Below are 15,927 nucleotides of genomic sequence, written 5' to 3' on the forward strand. Positions count from 1 at the left end.
TAATTTATTCTCTTTGTCTTCATGGTAAAAGGGTATGACTAACTTTGGGTCGATTTCGCAGTTTCATTACATAGCTACAGAGAGAATATTCCAAGATTTCAACCATTATAATGGCGACTGGGTGTCAGCTTCGACAAGACAAAATATCTTCGATAATTGGTTGCTGGTAAATACAAAGTTTAGTTGATTAGTATTAGCTTTGCTTCTTAACTGGCAATGTTTGAGGTTTTTGAGACGTAATTGTCGATTCAATTGATTGAAATTTTAGCTTCTCTATGATTATCGAGTAATACAAATATAACAAATCTTGCTTGCTAGTATCTGTACTCAACATGTATAAAGTATTTATACGCTGGACTACATCAACGATGTTAGCAACGCATCGTTAGTGAAAGAACTGCAAATAATTATAATTTTCTTTCAAATTCCAAAAACGGAAAGAATTGATGACCATTTTTCGACAATCGTTTATGTTCCGCTCTGTTCAAAACCAACATATACATTAACAAATTAAATTCAACAAAAAGAGCCGCTAGAAAATCACTAGAATCGCAACATTCACTAAAAGAGATAAAAAAAAAAAGAAAAAAACAGCTTAACATAAAATAGTTCACATCTGTGTATAAATATGTAAAATTGCAAGATGTTTGTGTGTGCGTGTCGTTTTAAAATCTCCTTACTTGTTATTATTTTAAGCAAAGTTTTGTGAATGTTTGTATGTCTGAAAGAACATGAGAATTTCAACTGATTTTAACAATAAACTCGTGACTATGTCGAGATATACAAACAAGCAAGCACACATAAACATATCAACAGCTATGAGTATAGAATTGTCGGGCCGATGTGTGTAGCCTACAAAATAAGATAATAGTAATAACAAATGACGATGACAATCAATCTCCGTTACATAGTAGCGGTAATAGTTACTGCTGTTGTTATTGCTGTTTTCGCTGTTCTATTCATTCTTCATCTTTTGCAAACATTATCATTCTCCATTGTATTCAAATTAAAGACGAATTTGTCGGTTTATTCATGTAGCACCAGCTTTGGCATGCAGAATTTTATTTATTTGAGTGTGTGCGTGTGTCTGTTTTTTTTTTTTGTTCTGCGAATTGCACGTAGGAACCTTCCAAAGATACTACCGGTCCACATCAGTAGCATGTTTGATTCGCCATCTATGACGACTACGCGTACTAAATCTACCACACCCCGCCGCGACACACAAACTTCTTCAGACATTCTCCGTCGTTAGCCCATCGTCAATTATTACTTCGCAAAGGGTGCATTCAGTGCGCCTCTCTTGATGTTAGTGATTTCATTTCTCTTCTCTCCCTTCAGCCCGCTATCTCTTCGTTCTGTCCAATTCCCAGAGCACCTTTATTAGAAAGAGTTTGTGTGTGTGTGTGTGTGTGTGTATTTATTTCGTCGCTTTTAAATGATGCAAACAAGAAATAAATTTAATACAATATAATGATAAAATAAAATGTAGTGGGTATTATAGCAATTCTAGAAAGTACGTCCACACATGTGCATACATCTCTATAGGTACCAAACACACTTCTCTCATTTATAAAAAGTTTTATTTCAGTTTTCTTCTTTTCTTCTTCTTTCAGATAAATATCTTAAATGACTACAAAATTAGTTAAAATATTATGGTCGAGTAAAGCCGATTATTGACATCCTATATCAGCCCGCCTCATACAATTCAAAGTTAACAGCTCATTAAAAATTAGGTTCATTCGAAAGTTTCCATATTCATCATATTCCAGTTGACTATGTAATTTAAAATGCTTCGCGCAATGCGTAATTAAAATTAAGCGATGACCTATATACACATCGAACGCATAACAAATTTATGGAAAAATCAAAGCAAAGTGAATAAGACTTCCTTAGATAAAAAATGAATAATTCATTATTGAAAAGGCTTATATCATTGAAATCATTAAAACTGCCAAAAAACAATAAAATTATTAAACACGACAAGTTAAAGAAAAAATCTTTTTACATATAACATTTTGAAAATTTGCTCAATATAAAAAGTTGCTATTTGTAGACTCAGAACAAAAGTGCGTAGCAAAATATCAGATGATCATAAGGGCCTAAGCCGATTTAGAAAATTTTGCTCTGCATATTTGTAATCGACTTATATTATAAAAGGCAGGGTATATTGCAAGTCGTCTACCAAAACTTGCTATAGCATACATCCATACAAATTAATTAATCCTCACTGTAAGCGGGGTAGAATGAAAAAAACGAAGTAGAAATCACTCATACGCTAAGGTGATGGATGCAAGTAATTTTTTATTTATATATCATTTAAAACACAATTTTTCAAATTGTAAAAAGACTATGGCAAACTCTTTAACACTAAACGTACCGACACTTCATCCTACCATCAGCGATCATATGACCGCTTCAAAAAAACGTATGTATCTTAGTAAAGTAGATAATAAACAAAATATTTTTCTGATGCTACAATAAAAACTCGTTCCCCGCTTTTCGATGTATGTATATTTTACGAAAAGTCAATAAGCCACATGATGATACAATAACGTTGAATGCGAGAAATTTTAAACAAAATTTTAAAAACGGTTATTTGACCGCGCATGATACGTTTAGTGTTAATGAATAACTTGGAAAGTACTTTAAATATTCATAAAATCGTAAAAATTATTATTTCTCTATAAAAGTATCATTGGAAAATAGAAAATTCTCACAAAGAAAACATATTTCCTCAAAATATTTTGTTGTAGAAAAGACAGATAGAACAAGAACTTGCGTTCTTATTGATTTTATGAACATTTAACATTGTAAAAAGCTTTATAATATTTTAAATTTGTTGAAAGCAACAAATCAAATTGGAACAAGTAAGAAAATTATATTCGGCCATGGCCGAATCTTTTATACTTATCTCTTTTATGTTAAAGAAAAAAACAAAAAAAAATACTTAAATATTGTTCCACTATAATAGCGCGTGGGAGAGGATGCCTTTTTCAATTTTTATAGGGCTACCGTTAGATCACCCGTTGGATCAGAGTACACGCAGAAACTTTTCCCTTTGTATCTATCTACCGTAGCTTATTAGTATGAACAAAAAACTGAAAAAAAGAAAAGTTCTCACTTCTTTAATCAATTTAACCCATTGTCAATAACAACATCTGCTCGAGAACGTCTAAAGGTTTTGCTTAATTAGAAGTTCGTATCTCCATATTGATGATCGGAGCGATGTTCATTAAAAACATACACAAACAGACGGGCACACAAATATATCTACATCGTTATCAGTTTTTTAAACTCTAGAAAGCTTACTTCTAGTCGTTGCGAGTTTTTCCTTGAAGAACTTGTTGTTTGAATAACAACATTCCGTTTATATTATTACATCTATCCTTGAAAGCTATTATGTATATGCATATCATATTTCGTCATTTAGAGAAAACTTTACGCTGTAAATACTATGTAGGAAAAGTTTGCATATACCAACCATTTCTATATCTCAAAAATTTCGACCTGTCAATTGAACATAACTATATGTAAGTAAATATCAGACAAGCGGACTATATACAGGTTTAGATCGATTCAGAAAACGATCGTGAGTCGCTATAATAAAAGGTGGGTGTACCTCAAGCCGTTCCGAGTGTAACAAACATCCGCATAAATTTAATATATCTTGTTCCACAAGTGGGGCAGAGTATGAAGACCCAAGAAGAGTTGGTAAATGTTTATATATAAACAGTTGCTGCGATGACAAGATGGTACGTGACAGTGTTTACAATTATAAGAATAGCATAGGTGTAAACGCACATGTGTAAAAGGGATTCCAATTACATTTGTTATTTAGTCATTTTTCCTTTAACGATGTTGGTAGTACAAGAAAAATCGTCTTTAAAATATCGAAAGGTAATCGAAAACTGAAGATATCGGCGCCCGAGTTTAGGAAAAAAGAAAATAAATTGTGTTATGAAATGTTTCCAATCTATTCTTTGTTTCTCAAAGTAATTAGTTTCGTACGCAAAATATCTGAATAGAAGTTTTTTCGCTTAAAGGGGGCTAAACAAGTGAAAAAACTATATACGGCTGGAATTGGATCCTTTATACCCATCATTCTTACCCTAAGAAAGACTAAGAAGGACAAGTAAACAAATGGTGTTCCCTTGAAACCGAATTTTTTTACATTTTAGAAGCTCCCTTTAGGGTGTTGTAAAAGTTTCGGTAAAATGAATACACCTCTATTCTTGGATGGCGGATATAATAATCATCTTAAAAACAATCGTCATACGCCACCAAATTTTTTTTGCTAATATTTTGGAGCAATTATTTATATCGGAGCTAGAAATTTACGGTATCAGTTGCATACTTTCTGTGATAGTCCTGTAAGCTTGTCATATAACACCTGCTTGCAGAGGCGTATATTTAACCAAACAAGATTTTACACAGGGAAAAAATGTTGTATATTATAATACAAGAAATTTAAAATCGAGGAATGTTAAGTAAGCACGCCGATCTTTTTAATTAACATTTATACTATCGACGTTAAAAAAGAGAACAATTGTAAATTCTTCAGAATTGTTTTTGCTGGCGTAAGAGATGTTCTCAGCCTTCCAGAATATATTGACCAACTACATTACCCAGAAAAAAATTGTGTTTGTTGAAATTTTCGTCTTTTTCCCCAAAAGGATTGCCGGTGAAACCAAGCATTGTGGGTTTATTGAGATGATCTTTGAATAAATATAAGGCCTAGAATGATTCGAAAGGATTCTACTACAAAATTAAAAGTTTGAGATGAAGGTTTTGGTTTCATTTGTAAATTTAACTATAGAATCATAAATTTTTTTGCTGTTCTGTCTAACACCTCATGTAAAGTGTACAAGTTGTGATTCTATCTTTGACAGAAGCAGAACGCAAAAGGACTTTTAAACGTGGGACAACAGTTATATGGCACTTACATTCGAAAATAATTGCAAAATTTAATAAAAACTGTATTATAACATAAAATTGTATCTATTAGACATCCCAACTCTTTAAACGAACTTTTCTTCAAACACAATTTTTCAAAAACTTCGAAAATATCACTTCCACTTTTTTGCACTTTTCACTGAAGCTTTTTACAATATCTTCAAAATAACATTCTGTAACGAAACATATAGGGAATATTCAATAAGTTTATTTAAACATTTGCAAAAGAGTGCCTGTTTGCTGATCAAATGCTGAACGTTTTAAAACACACAAACAATAATATTTTTAAAAACCTCCGTATGTTCCGCTAGCTATAGACATGCAGGTTAAATAATTTGTTTTTAGATTCAAATTGGCACATTCAATTAAAAATATCCGTCGAAAATGGCGGCGGTGTTGTTATTAATTTTTTTAAAATAACCTCCTTGAATATTATTATTCTGTTAGTTTCCCTTCCATCTCAAGAAATTGTATATAGCAAACATCGCTTCTCGGCCTTATGGCTAAGATGAAAGTGTATAGCAAGCGAATTTCAATGTAACTCTTTTCCCTGTTGGGATCATAACACTACTTCCCAGTAGTAGGGAAAAATTGTAATAAGATAATTTAGTACATGGATGAGTGTGATGACATTATATATAGAATAAAAAACTTTAAAAATTCGGTGCCCTTATTATTATGACACACAGTTCTGAATGAGAAAATGGGACTTTTATTGTTTACTGACTTCATAAATGACTTAGTTCCATTTTGCCACGATAATAATGTTCATTTCTATGCTGAAAATGTGGAAATGGACATTTTGCGGCAACATGATTTACCAAACAGCTTAGCTAGACGGATCAATGAAGATATAGATCGGAAAGCACATTGGTCTAACTTAAATAATTTATGGGTAAATTCATAACTATTACAAAGTATAATACAGTTTCTCTATGATGCATCTTATTATCTGGTTCCGAGATAACATTTTCCAACGTTCAAACTAACGGCCGAAAAGCATGTCATCTTTACAATGAGAAGTTTGTATAAATAATTTTAAGTCCAAATGGTGTATCATCTTACGTCTTGACCCTTTGTGTTAATATTCTATATAATTATTTGGGTCCGCTGCTCTTTAATTTGTTCACTAACGACAACTATCATGTTTACAATTTTCAATAGCGCTATATTTGCTGACGATCTCCAGTTATTTTATTCTTTTAATATCTTTGCGGATAACAAATGCCTGTGTTCGGCGTTGATCGAGTTTTATGTCTGGTGCAAAGTATAACAACGTGTCACTTAACTTGGTACAAGTAACGTTTTGTGGTCAAGTTCGGATTGCTATTGACTATTTTACTGGTTCCCATATGGTGGAGAGTGTTTCGTGCTTTACTAATTTGCTGGTTGTAAGCGATGCTAAATTGAACTTTAATTTGCAGGTTCAAATCTACGTTAATAAAACGACAGCCCTGCTGGGATTTATTAAGCGTTGATCGTTTGAATTTAAAGACCCTTATATTAATAAAAGTTCTTTTATCACATATGTAGGTCTATTTTTGAGAATTTCATTGAAGTTCGACCTTCGAACTACAAGTCGTACGTGGATCAAATCGAATCGGTACAAAAACGTTTTTTAAAATTTACTGTGCATAGGTTTCTATGAAAGCCCGCCATTCCAATACCACTTACGGACATATTTTAATTTCTAATTTTGACAAGCTCAGAAGCATCAACGTAGAGATTGAACTTAAGTTTTGAATGCAAAATAAATTCGTAATGAAAAACAAATTCTTAAATAAATTCTTAAAAGCAGAAGTGCTTTCCACAAAAGCGATATCTTCTCACATTTTTGTAGATTCAAGGACATGCCGTTTTTCAAGCTCTAATAGTGCAAGCTTTTTAGGTTAGAGTGAAGTAAGCAGGCCTAAAAAAAGTGTAAGCTTTTACCTCATCAACAAACATAAAATTCGAGACTACTGTACATATATAGAACGATCATTGATAAATAAGGCAAACAAGAGTGGACCTTGGTGATTACCCTGGAAAACACTAGGGGAGACAGATATATCTCGTGATACAGTGGAGTTAAAAAGCAACCCTTTTGAACGACCCGTTAAGTAACTGCTGAGCCATGCCACTACGTTTCAAGAAAAGCTTAAGCACTTTAATTAAGAAATGAGAAGAATATTTCAAAGCCAGTCAAATATGTTAGAAATATAAGTATAAATCACATCAGTTTGCTTATTTTCTGAAAAGGTTTGAAATATACTACAAATTTGCTGTAAAAGATTAGTGAATGTATATATTTCCTTAAGCAACCCGTGCTGGTATAGCAGAATAATAGACCTTATTGCTGATGCAATTCTTCTTCATATTAGAGGTTAAAACAGTTTAGGTAATACGTTTAGCTTTGCTATAATTAAGAATAGGGTTTGCAAAACTACTTTCATATAAAGATGTGACAAAAAAATTTTGATAAATTTTATGGGATATAACTATTTATTAAACAACTATTAAATATACGTTTTAGAGGGGTGTATAAGAAGTCAGCACAAGTCCAACGAATGCATGACGTAACTCGATCAGAATCTGGCTGATAAGAAACTCTTAACGTGAAGAGTGCTTGGAGATAAATCTCTTCTACAGGCAAAGTAACAGGTGGAAAAATATCAAACGAGAACACTTTAATTAACATGGAGAAAGCCAACTAGAGCATTTTAAAATGATCTCAGAAAAGTTGGATAGCTATTCGGGAATTGAAGATTCAGTACTTTCATATTGCATAACAGATGCAAACCTTTTAATTTCCATTTAAAATCGGCGAACTTCCAAAAAGCCAGCCAAAACTTTTTTTTCATATCTTGTATGTAATCAGAAATTGACTTCGCTTTCTCTTTGAATCTACAATCCAGTCATTAAGTCTATATATTACTTATAAAACGGTATGATTTTCTTGTTTCTACGGAAGTGTTTGTCAAATCAGACTGGACAGTCGGTCAAAGTAAAGGTGTACTGCAATGGAAATATAAGAGAAATTGCAGTAAAGATTCCTGTGTACATTTCAGACGAGGATTGATTAATATATATGATAACGGTCATTTGCTTCTTTTAAAATAAAAAGTATTTGTGGGAGAGATATTGTTTGCGATTACGATTTCCAAACAGACAAAGGGTTCACCACGCCAAACTTTTATGCCCGTACCACTCAAAACGACTAGATCAAAAATCGTATTCTTCCTAAATGAAATGAAAATTTCGGGAAAAGACAGAATTCATAGATTCCGTCAAAAAATCCGTGAATTTGTTACAATAAGAATGAAGTATGAAACACTCAAAATTATCGTTACGAGTTCATAATAATTTAAGTATATAAAAGTTGCTCAACACTAATGCAAGGCTTCATTCTTATTACAATAATTTTCAGTAAGCAAAGGCGTATTTTCCTTTCAACATCTGAAAAAGGAGGAATATAAGGACAAATAATGTACAGAAACCGTTTACTTAACTTAATCTTTAGTCAAATAAAGTCAACGTCTGGAGGCAAGGGGAGCGTAATCCTTGATACTGTCAGAAAATTACTAACTGCTCTCAATATTCTCTCGTTCGGTTTCTTGGCTCTGTCCTTTCTAAATACTTAGAAATCAAGACAAATGATAATAATAATGTTATTGATACCCGTTTTTAATCACGATTCCATGAACACTACGATGTGATAATTGCAAGCTAAAGAATCAATATATACGTCATATAATTTAGTATTTAAACTTAGTTTTGGTGAGTGTTATTCGCCGTTTTGATTGAATGAGACTTAATATTTGTCTCATTATAATAGTCATTTTAATGACTGTTATAAACTTTATAATGTGACGCCGATGGCATTTTGAAAACAAAAGAATGCAATTTAAAATAAAAATAGCTGAGCGCTCCTCGGTATTGCTAGTGCTTCAGTTTACTGTTCTTCCTGTATACTTTCAATATGATACTCGACTTTGTAAATTACATTAGACTTTCATAGGAATTGAGGATAGCTCATCAAGGTTCCCCTCACTCTTCAAGGTGGGGGTCTCTGCTAAAAATTTCTTTGTTAATTTATGGTTTATCGCGAAGTATTGCATTTACGTAAATAGGAAGAACGACATCTTGGTTGTTGTGACAAACTGTCTGTCCACACGTACAATGATTCTGGAAAGGAATCAGGCGTAAGTTAACTTCTTCGAAAATGCTAATTCTAAGCAAATGTGGCACATTTTCCGTAATAAAATTACACTGAGAGGTAGTGGTTGTAACCCTAACGGGATAGATTTAAACGCAACGTCAACGAAATGTCCGCAATTCACCACCATTTTTCACTAATTTTACAGATTTTTCTTTCGCATTGCAAAATTTGGATAAAAGAACATTCATTAGAGTGCTGTTGGAAAAATGACATATACCTCGACTGCCTTGCCTCTTCAAAGTTACTGAACAGATCATTAAGAAATAATTTGATTCCTTCCTGAATAACAGGATCTGGACATTGCACCTCGAAACTTTTAATTTCCGTCGCGGAATCCATTAGGGATTACATCAATGCTGGTAGGAGCTGTGTCCTTGTGGCTGTCGATCTAACAAAAGCATTTGATAGAGTCGCATGTGCTAATCTTATTAACAAATTATATTATAAATTCAACTTTTCTCGAAACTTTTTTTTTTATTCTTCAATTCTAAAATAAAAATATTTTGGTATTCCATTGATCTTACAGATTCAATGCAATATCTAGGGGCAAGCGTTGATCGCAAACTCAACTTTGGCCCTTACATTGACAACGTCTCTGCTAAAGTTTGTCTTACGCTACGAAAACTGTACGCTCTAAACCTTTATCTGCTATAGGATACCATTCAAGATTCGCTCCTCATGACATATATTCAGCATTATATTTTTGGATGCCCAAGTTATAACTTAAATAGGCTTCAAAGTATTGTTAACGGTATAAAACGCTTTATTTTTAACGTCAAGCTTACAGACCATATCTCCTCGTTCATACTTTCTTAAAATTCTCCTCTCCCGTTTATCTAAAACTTAGATTGCTTATATACTTCTGCAAAATCACTCAATCTCGATCTCCAAATCTTTTAATAGACCGATTGCAGTTGTCTAGCTCGAATAAGAACCGTTTCATTTTAATGCCACACTTTTCCATTTCATCAGTCGAACAACCTTTTACTATTCGTGCTGCTAGATATTGGATTTCGTTACCACTGAGTCTGAAATCCTTCTATGATTCGTTCAATACGTTTAGCGGAAAATTGAGCGCCCTTCTAAACTTATAATTTATGTTTTGTTGCTGATAGGAATGGATGATTAAGGGATTTGTGGAGCAAGGTGATTACACGGGCAGCTATCTAGCTGACTTGTATACTCACTATCTTGTAATTTCTTTTTACACATGAAATGTATTCATGTAACTAGCTAATAGGCCTATGGCTTACTTAGTAAATAAAGGAAAAAAAAAGAATAGGTTACTCGACCGCAATTTTATGATCGGGAAATTTTGCACTCAATATTAAAGTAAGTGCATACTTTATACTTTATAAGCTTCCGTAAACTTACTGCTTGATACGTCGACTCGATAATGTGGAATTGGAACCTATACGCAAAAATTGCGGTCGAGCTTACTGGATATCGAGAACCATAAACCGTTCCCACGATCCCACAAACACCTCCAAGAAAAGTAAGATTGGGTATTTACATTCTTAGTCGCAAAATCTAATAAAGACAAAACAACGATTCTATTCAATCATGTTTCTTCTTCTGCAATTCGTTCAATTTGATAAAGACCTCATATGCTTAATAGACTACAAGGTATACGTAGTTCTCGATGTCACAAAATGTGCTTATCGGAACTATTTGGAGAATTGAGATGTGATACAAATGCAGCTAAGACTCATACTAGAAAGTTTGTTATTACCTTTTTTCTGTTTACAGTCGACTTGGTTGTCTTTCATCTATACACCCATGGAAGTAAAGAATGTACCAAAAGGAAAATTATCCTCATCATATATCCAAATATCGTATGGAAGCAAACGCTTGGCAAAGTGGAAAAGGAGTAATAGTTTCCACTTATCTACCAACCCTTCTCTTCACAATAATAAATTTAATTATAAACCCTAACGCTTTATTAATCCTCTTGATGTTTCCCATAAATATTCGAGGCCACAAATTTTCATAAAATAAAAGCATAGATGTAATATTGTTTACAAATTTTCAAGTTTGTTATACCCTGTACGATTTGCTGTGCATCTGTAACTTACAAGCTAAAGGCCGGAATATTATATAAGTTTCGACACGTTCTGCTTGAAGACGGGTTCTATTCAGAAATCGTATGGAGCTGCTAACAGTGTTGCTGTATATATGTCAGACCGGAAGTCTATTGAATAAGTTTATGTATGACTGATTTTTCATATAAACGTTCTCACAAAATATAAGCCCTTATATTGAGTGAGGCTGTGACAGACGATTCAGCACGTGTCAGTAAAGCACGAAAATTATGAATTGCGTCATACGTTCCGCGATCCACTATAAACAATTAAACGTCAAAACTGTGCTGACACAGCTACGAACTCTTGTACAAACGCAAATGCGTGCATTGTGGAAGGAAGCAACAATGAACACGTGATGCAATGTGCAAGAGATAACATAAATGACCTATGTGACCCAACATATCGACAAAGTGTTTATAGAGAGACTGAACGGCGCACGCGACTCGAAGGAGAAGCCTCTGATGATTCCTATATATAGATATAGTTAAATGCTTCGAATTATTGGAGTCATTTCGAAAAAGTTTTACAGCTGATTTAAGCAAAGAGTTTACAAAAACAAACGACGAACCAAATATCCATTTAAAATGTCTAATAGTATACGTAAACAAAATCAGTCAACTGCCGACTACTGGCTTTGAGTGCCAGCTTTGAGGAAACGGTCTAGTTTGCATATATCAGCCATTGTCAAATATGTACGCGAAGATCTTAATAATCTTATATATCATATAAGCACTCTTGGGCAGCATTGGCAAACGGTACGGTTTTTTTCTTTTAATGGCAAAAAAATTAAAAAAAGACACACCATATTTTCAGATTTTAGAATAAATAATAAAAACGTATAATGGCCATCGACGGTGTTATAAAATTTGTGAAACAGTTTTGGAAACTCCAAAATGTTAAATATCTCTTACTATAATTTATTACAAAAGCTAGGGTTCCATTATTTTTTTGTTTGGAGGCTTAGACTTTTATATATATTGGACTCAGCTATAGAGGTCCAAATAACAGATAATTTATATAACTCCAGTGGCAATACGATGATTTTCATACCCATCACCGAAGAATGGGGTGTATACTCATTTTGACAAAATCGTTTGCAACGCCTAAGGGGCAGCTTCGCACGCCCCATAAGGTATATACATTCTTGATCAGCTCTAAATTCTGAATCGATTTAAGCATATCCTGTTGTCTGTCCATTTGTAATGTATATGTAAGGTTTGTTATAAGTGTTCTCCTGGCCGTCAAAACAAAGCTATCGACTTCAAATTTTCTAGAAACATCGCAAGTATTACGAAAAATCGAAACCCCTCTGTTTTTCAAAATGAATAGAACATTGGGGTTTTTCCCATTATTTATAAATTATAGGAGATAAATGTACAAAAATTTGATAGGATTCTTTTACTTTTTTTCCTTTTTCGTGATAACCATGATAAGTACAAAAAATTCGGTCACGAATATAAGTTTCCTACTCGTTATCTGTTATAAAAGATAAATGAAAAGTATGTAATTTTTACTTATATAAAGTACACATAAATACAAAAAAAAAACTAAAACGAAAAAGAGTTTGTTTTTTAAGCCAATATTCGACAGAATACATTGCACGTACAAATATTTGATTTCATATAAACACTTGATTTTTAGTTCATACAGTAGTATACTTGTCAGCTAAACATATTTTCACATTAACCGGTGAAAGTCTTTCAAATTCAAATTCTTGAAAGAAATTTTTAATATAACAATAGACCTCTGCAGCCACTCGATTTGCTTTTTTTTATTAAAAAAAAAAAAGAAAAAAAATGTTGGCCTTACATAAAATGCAAAAATATGGAAAGGTGGGTTGAAAAATTCTTATATTTACGCCAGGGAAATTTGCTTACAAAGAGAAATAGAATCTTTTAAACATTTTGTTAGCATCTCAACATAGCAAAAGTTGCAAAACCATAAGTTTGGAAAAGACAATGGAAGAAATAGTTAAGGAGCAAAGAGAAGTTGTCAAAAAAGTTATTTTAGAACACGGTAAAACGGTTGTGGATACCATCAAAGTGAGCCAGGTAAATATCAACGCCATTGTAAACGATTGAAAAATGTAAAAATGTATTGAAACAGTTGTACGGTGGTATGCGCGGTATATTGGGCTTTATATGTGAGACATCATGTGTTCTTCCAAAAGAGGGCATATTATTTCGGGGTCATTCCACAGCTAAAATAGAGGAATGTCTACCGCGTGCTGAAGACGGCTGTGTCCCCTTGCCGGAAGGTATGATTTGGCTACTGATGACGGGCAAGCTACCTACTCAAGAGGAGGTTAAATATATTACAAAATATTTAAATGAGCACAGCACATTGCCAGAATATGTCATACAAGTAATGGATAGTTTGCCGAAAGAGTTGCACCCTATGACGCATTTTGCCATCGGTTTACAAGCATTACAGCTCAACTCTATAACGCTAAAAAAACGCAAAGTAAGTAGAATTGAATAATTTGTATGAAAAAGCGAACAAAAGCGAAGGTAACGTTTCTTTTACTATAGGAACACCAGAAAACGGAATGGTGGAGACTTATATTGAGAGATGCCATGGACCTGTTGTCAAAAATTACTTTAATCGCAGCCCACACCTACAATCATAACTACCGCGGAGAAAAAATTTGCTACCAAGTAGACTGCGAATTGGATTGGTCAGCGAATTTTACTAAAATGATGGGCTTTAAAAATCCTAAGTTCGATGAGTGCATACGGATGTATTTAACCCTACACGCTGATCATGAGGGCGGCAACGTTAGCGCTCATGCCTGCCATTTGGTAGGTTCGGCATTGGCCGATCCTTACATATCTTTTGTCGCTGGTCTGAACGGTTTGGCTGGGCCATTGCATGGTCTTGCTAACCAAGAGGTATTGACATTTTTGAATGAATTAATCAAGGACATAGGCAAAACTCCAACCGATGAGCAGGTGTTAAATTGGCTTAAGGGTTGGTTAAAACCAGGGAAGGTTTGTTAATAGCCCACAATTTCTAGTCGAAATCTTTTCTTTATGTTATTGAGAGGTTGTTTCTTATAGGTTATACCCGGCTATGGTCATGCTGTATTGCGCGTTACCGATCCCCGTTTTACTACCCAAGAAAATTTCGCCAAACGCAACATAAAAGATGATGCTATGGTTAATTTAGTGCATCAACTATATCGAGTGGTTCCGAATTTTTTGAAAAGTCTGAAAAAAATAAACAATCCCTATCCGAACGTTGATGCTCATTCGGGTGTGCTGTTGTCCTATTACGAAATGAAACAGAATGATTTTTACACAGTATTATTTGGCGTGTCGCGTGCTATTGGCCTAATGTCGCAGCTCGTATGGGCCAGAGCTTTTATGTATCCCATAGAGCGTCCTGACACAACCACTACGGAAGGTTTGTTGGAATTAATCAAAGCCAAAAAGGAAGGTAAAGACAAACAGGGAAATGACACAAAAGACGCAAAGGAAAAATAAGAAAACAAACTTTAAGAAACAAAACTGTCCTCTAAAGAATATGTCTTTGATATATTTCAAATTAAGTTCCAAATAACAACGACAAAAATTAAGGCTAACGAGTTAGTAATGCTCCGGTACAAAAGAATTTCCTATAAAACTCTAAAAACTTCTAGAATTTTTAACGCTTGAACTTATGTCCAATATAAAAATTTAGGTGACTAACATATCATAACTACTGCATATGTGTGCATATATATTGTATATATGTGAATACATAATAACATTGTACTACTTACATGGGTAAAAAAATTGCTTAATGTTACGTGTTTTTCACAGTATTTCTTCAGATATATGATGGCGTTAATTTTAACAAATACAAATGAATAAATAAACATAATATACAAAATCAAATCGCAAACTTTAGCAGCCATATATAAAAAGTATTTTATAAATATTGTTATGAACCGTATCAAATTCTAGTAATGACTATGGCGACTGCTGCTAAATTCTTTTCACTCTAATACACCATTCTGACTTCTTGAAAACAAAAAAATGACGGTAAATACCGTCTCGAAAAGTGTGTAAATTGCGGAAGTGTTGGCAAGCTCATCATACATTTTTCAATGTGAATTTGATAGTGTTTCTGGCAAATTTGTTGAGTTTCTTATACATATTTTCAAATTGTTTCGAAATAAATAATCCTAGAGTCTGTGTGCCGACCTTCCAATTCTTCTCCATATTGCTTGACCTTGCAAATATATTGGTAGGAGGTAAATTAAGCAAACTATATTTTGATCAATAACTATATATAGTTGAAACAAGAAAATATAGATTTAAATATGTGCATCGTATTAATCACATAATTATACGTAAAAAAATAAATTTACAAACTCTATTGTGGATATAAAAACAGTTATTTCTTTAAAAAAAGCTTCAATTAAATCATTCAACAAAAGCTACACATCTTTCTATGAATCTAAACAAAAGCTACACATCTTTTCGATGAAAATGAACAAAATCCATCATCTTTTCGATGAAAATGAACAACAACTCAGAAAAATTCTCTCCGCAACATTTTTATTTTGTTTATGTTTCTATGGCAGGTGTTTCATTCTGCTGTATGGAATTTTTTACTAAAAACTTAGATCGATATGTGAATGTATGCATATTTATTTTATTATTCTTTCAAAAAGTCTAATCTGATATAATATAAAGTATTTAC

The 15,927-nt window shown here is 33.2% G+C and overlaps 1 protein-coding gene across 1 annotated transcript; it reads left to right on the plus strand.

The window, feature by feature from the left end:
* The first annotated feature begins 1,627 nt into the window (after positions 1 to 1,627).
* Positions 1,628 to 14,723, plus strand: LOC119634500 (citrate synthase, mitochondrial-like). Its single transcript, XM_038028718.1, has 5 exons — positions 1,628 to 1,660; positions 13,150 to 13,289; positions 13,345 to 13,701; positions 13,770 to 14,228; positions 14,298 to 14,723. The coding sequence occupies exons 2-5, from the start codon at positions 13,197 to 13,199 to the stop codon at positions 14,721 to 14,723; spliced, it is 1,335 nt and encodes a 444-aa protein (XP_037884646.1). The 5' UTR covers positions 1,628 to 1,660; positions 13,150 to 13,196.
* Positions 14,724 to 15,927: the final 1,204 nt, after the last annotated feature.

The sequence above is a fragment of the Glossina fuscipes genome, unplaced genomic scaffold (genome assembly GCF_014805625.2).
Source record: "Glossina fuscipes isolate IAEA_lab_2018 unplaced genomic scaffold, Yale_Gfus_2 0, whole genome shotgun sequence".
Taxonomy (NCBI): domain Eukaryota; kingdom Metazoa; phylum Arthropoda; class Insecta; order Diptera; family Glossinidae; genus Glossina; species Glossina fuscipes.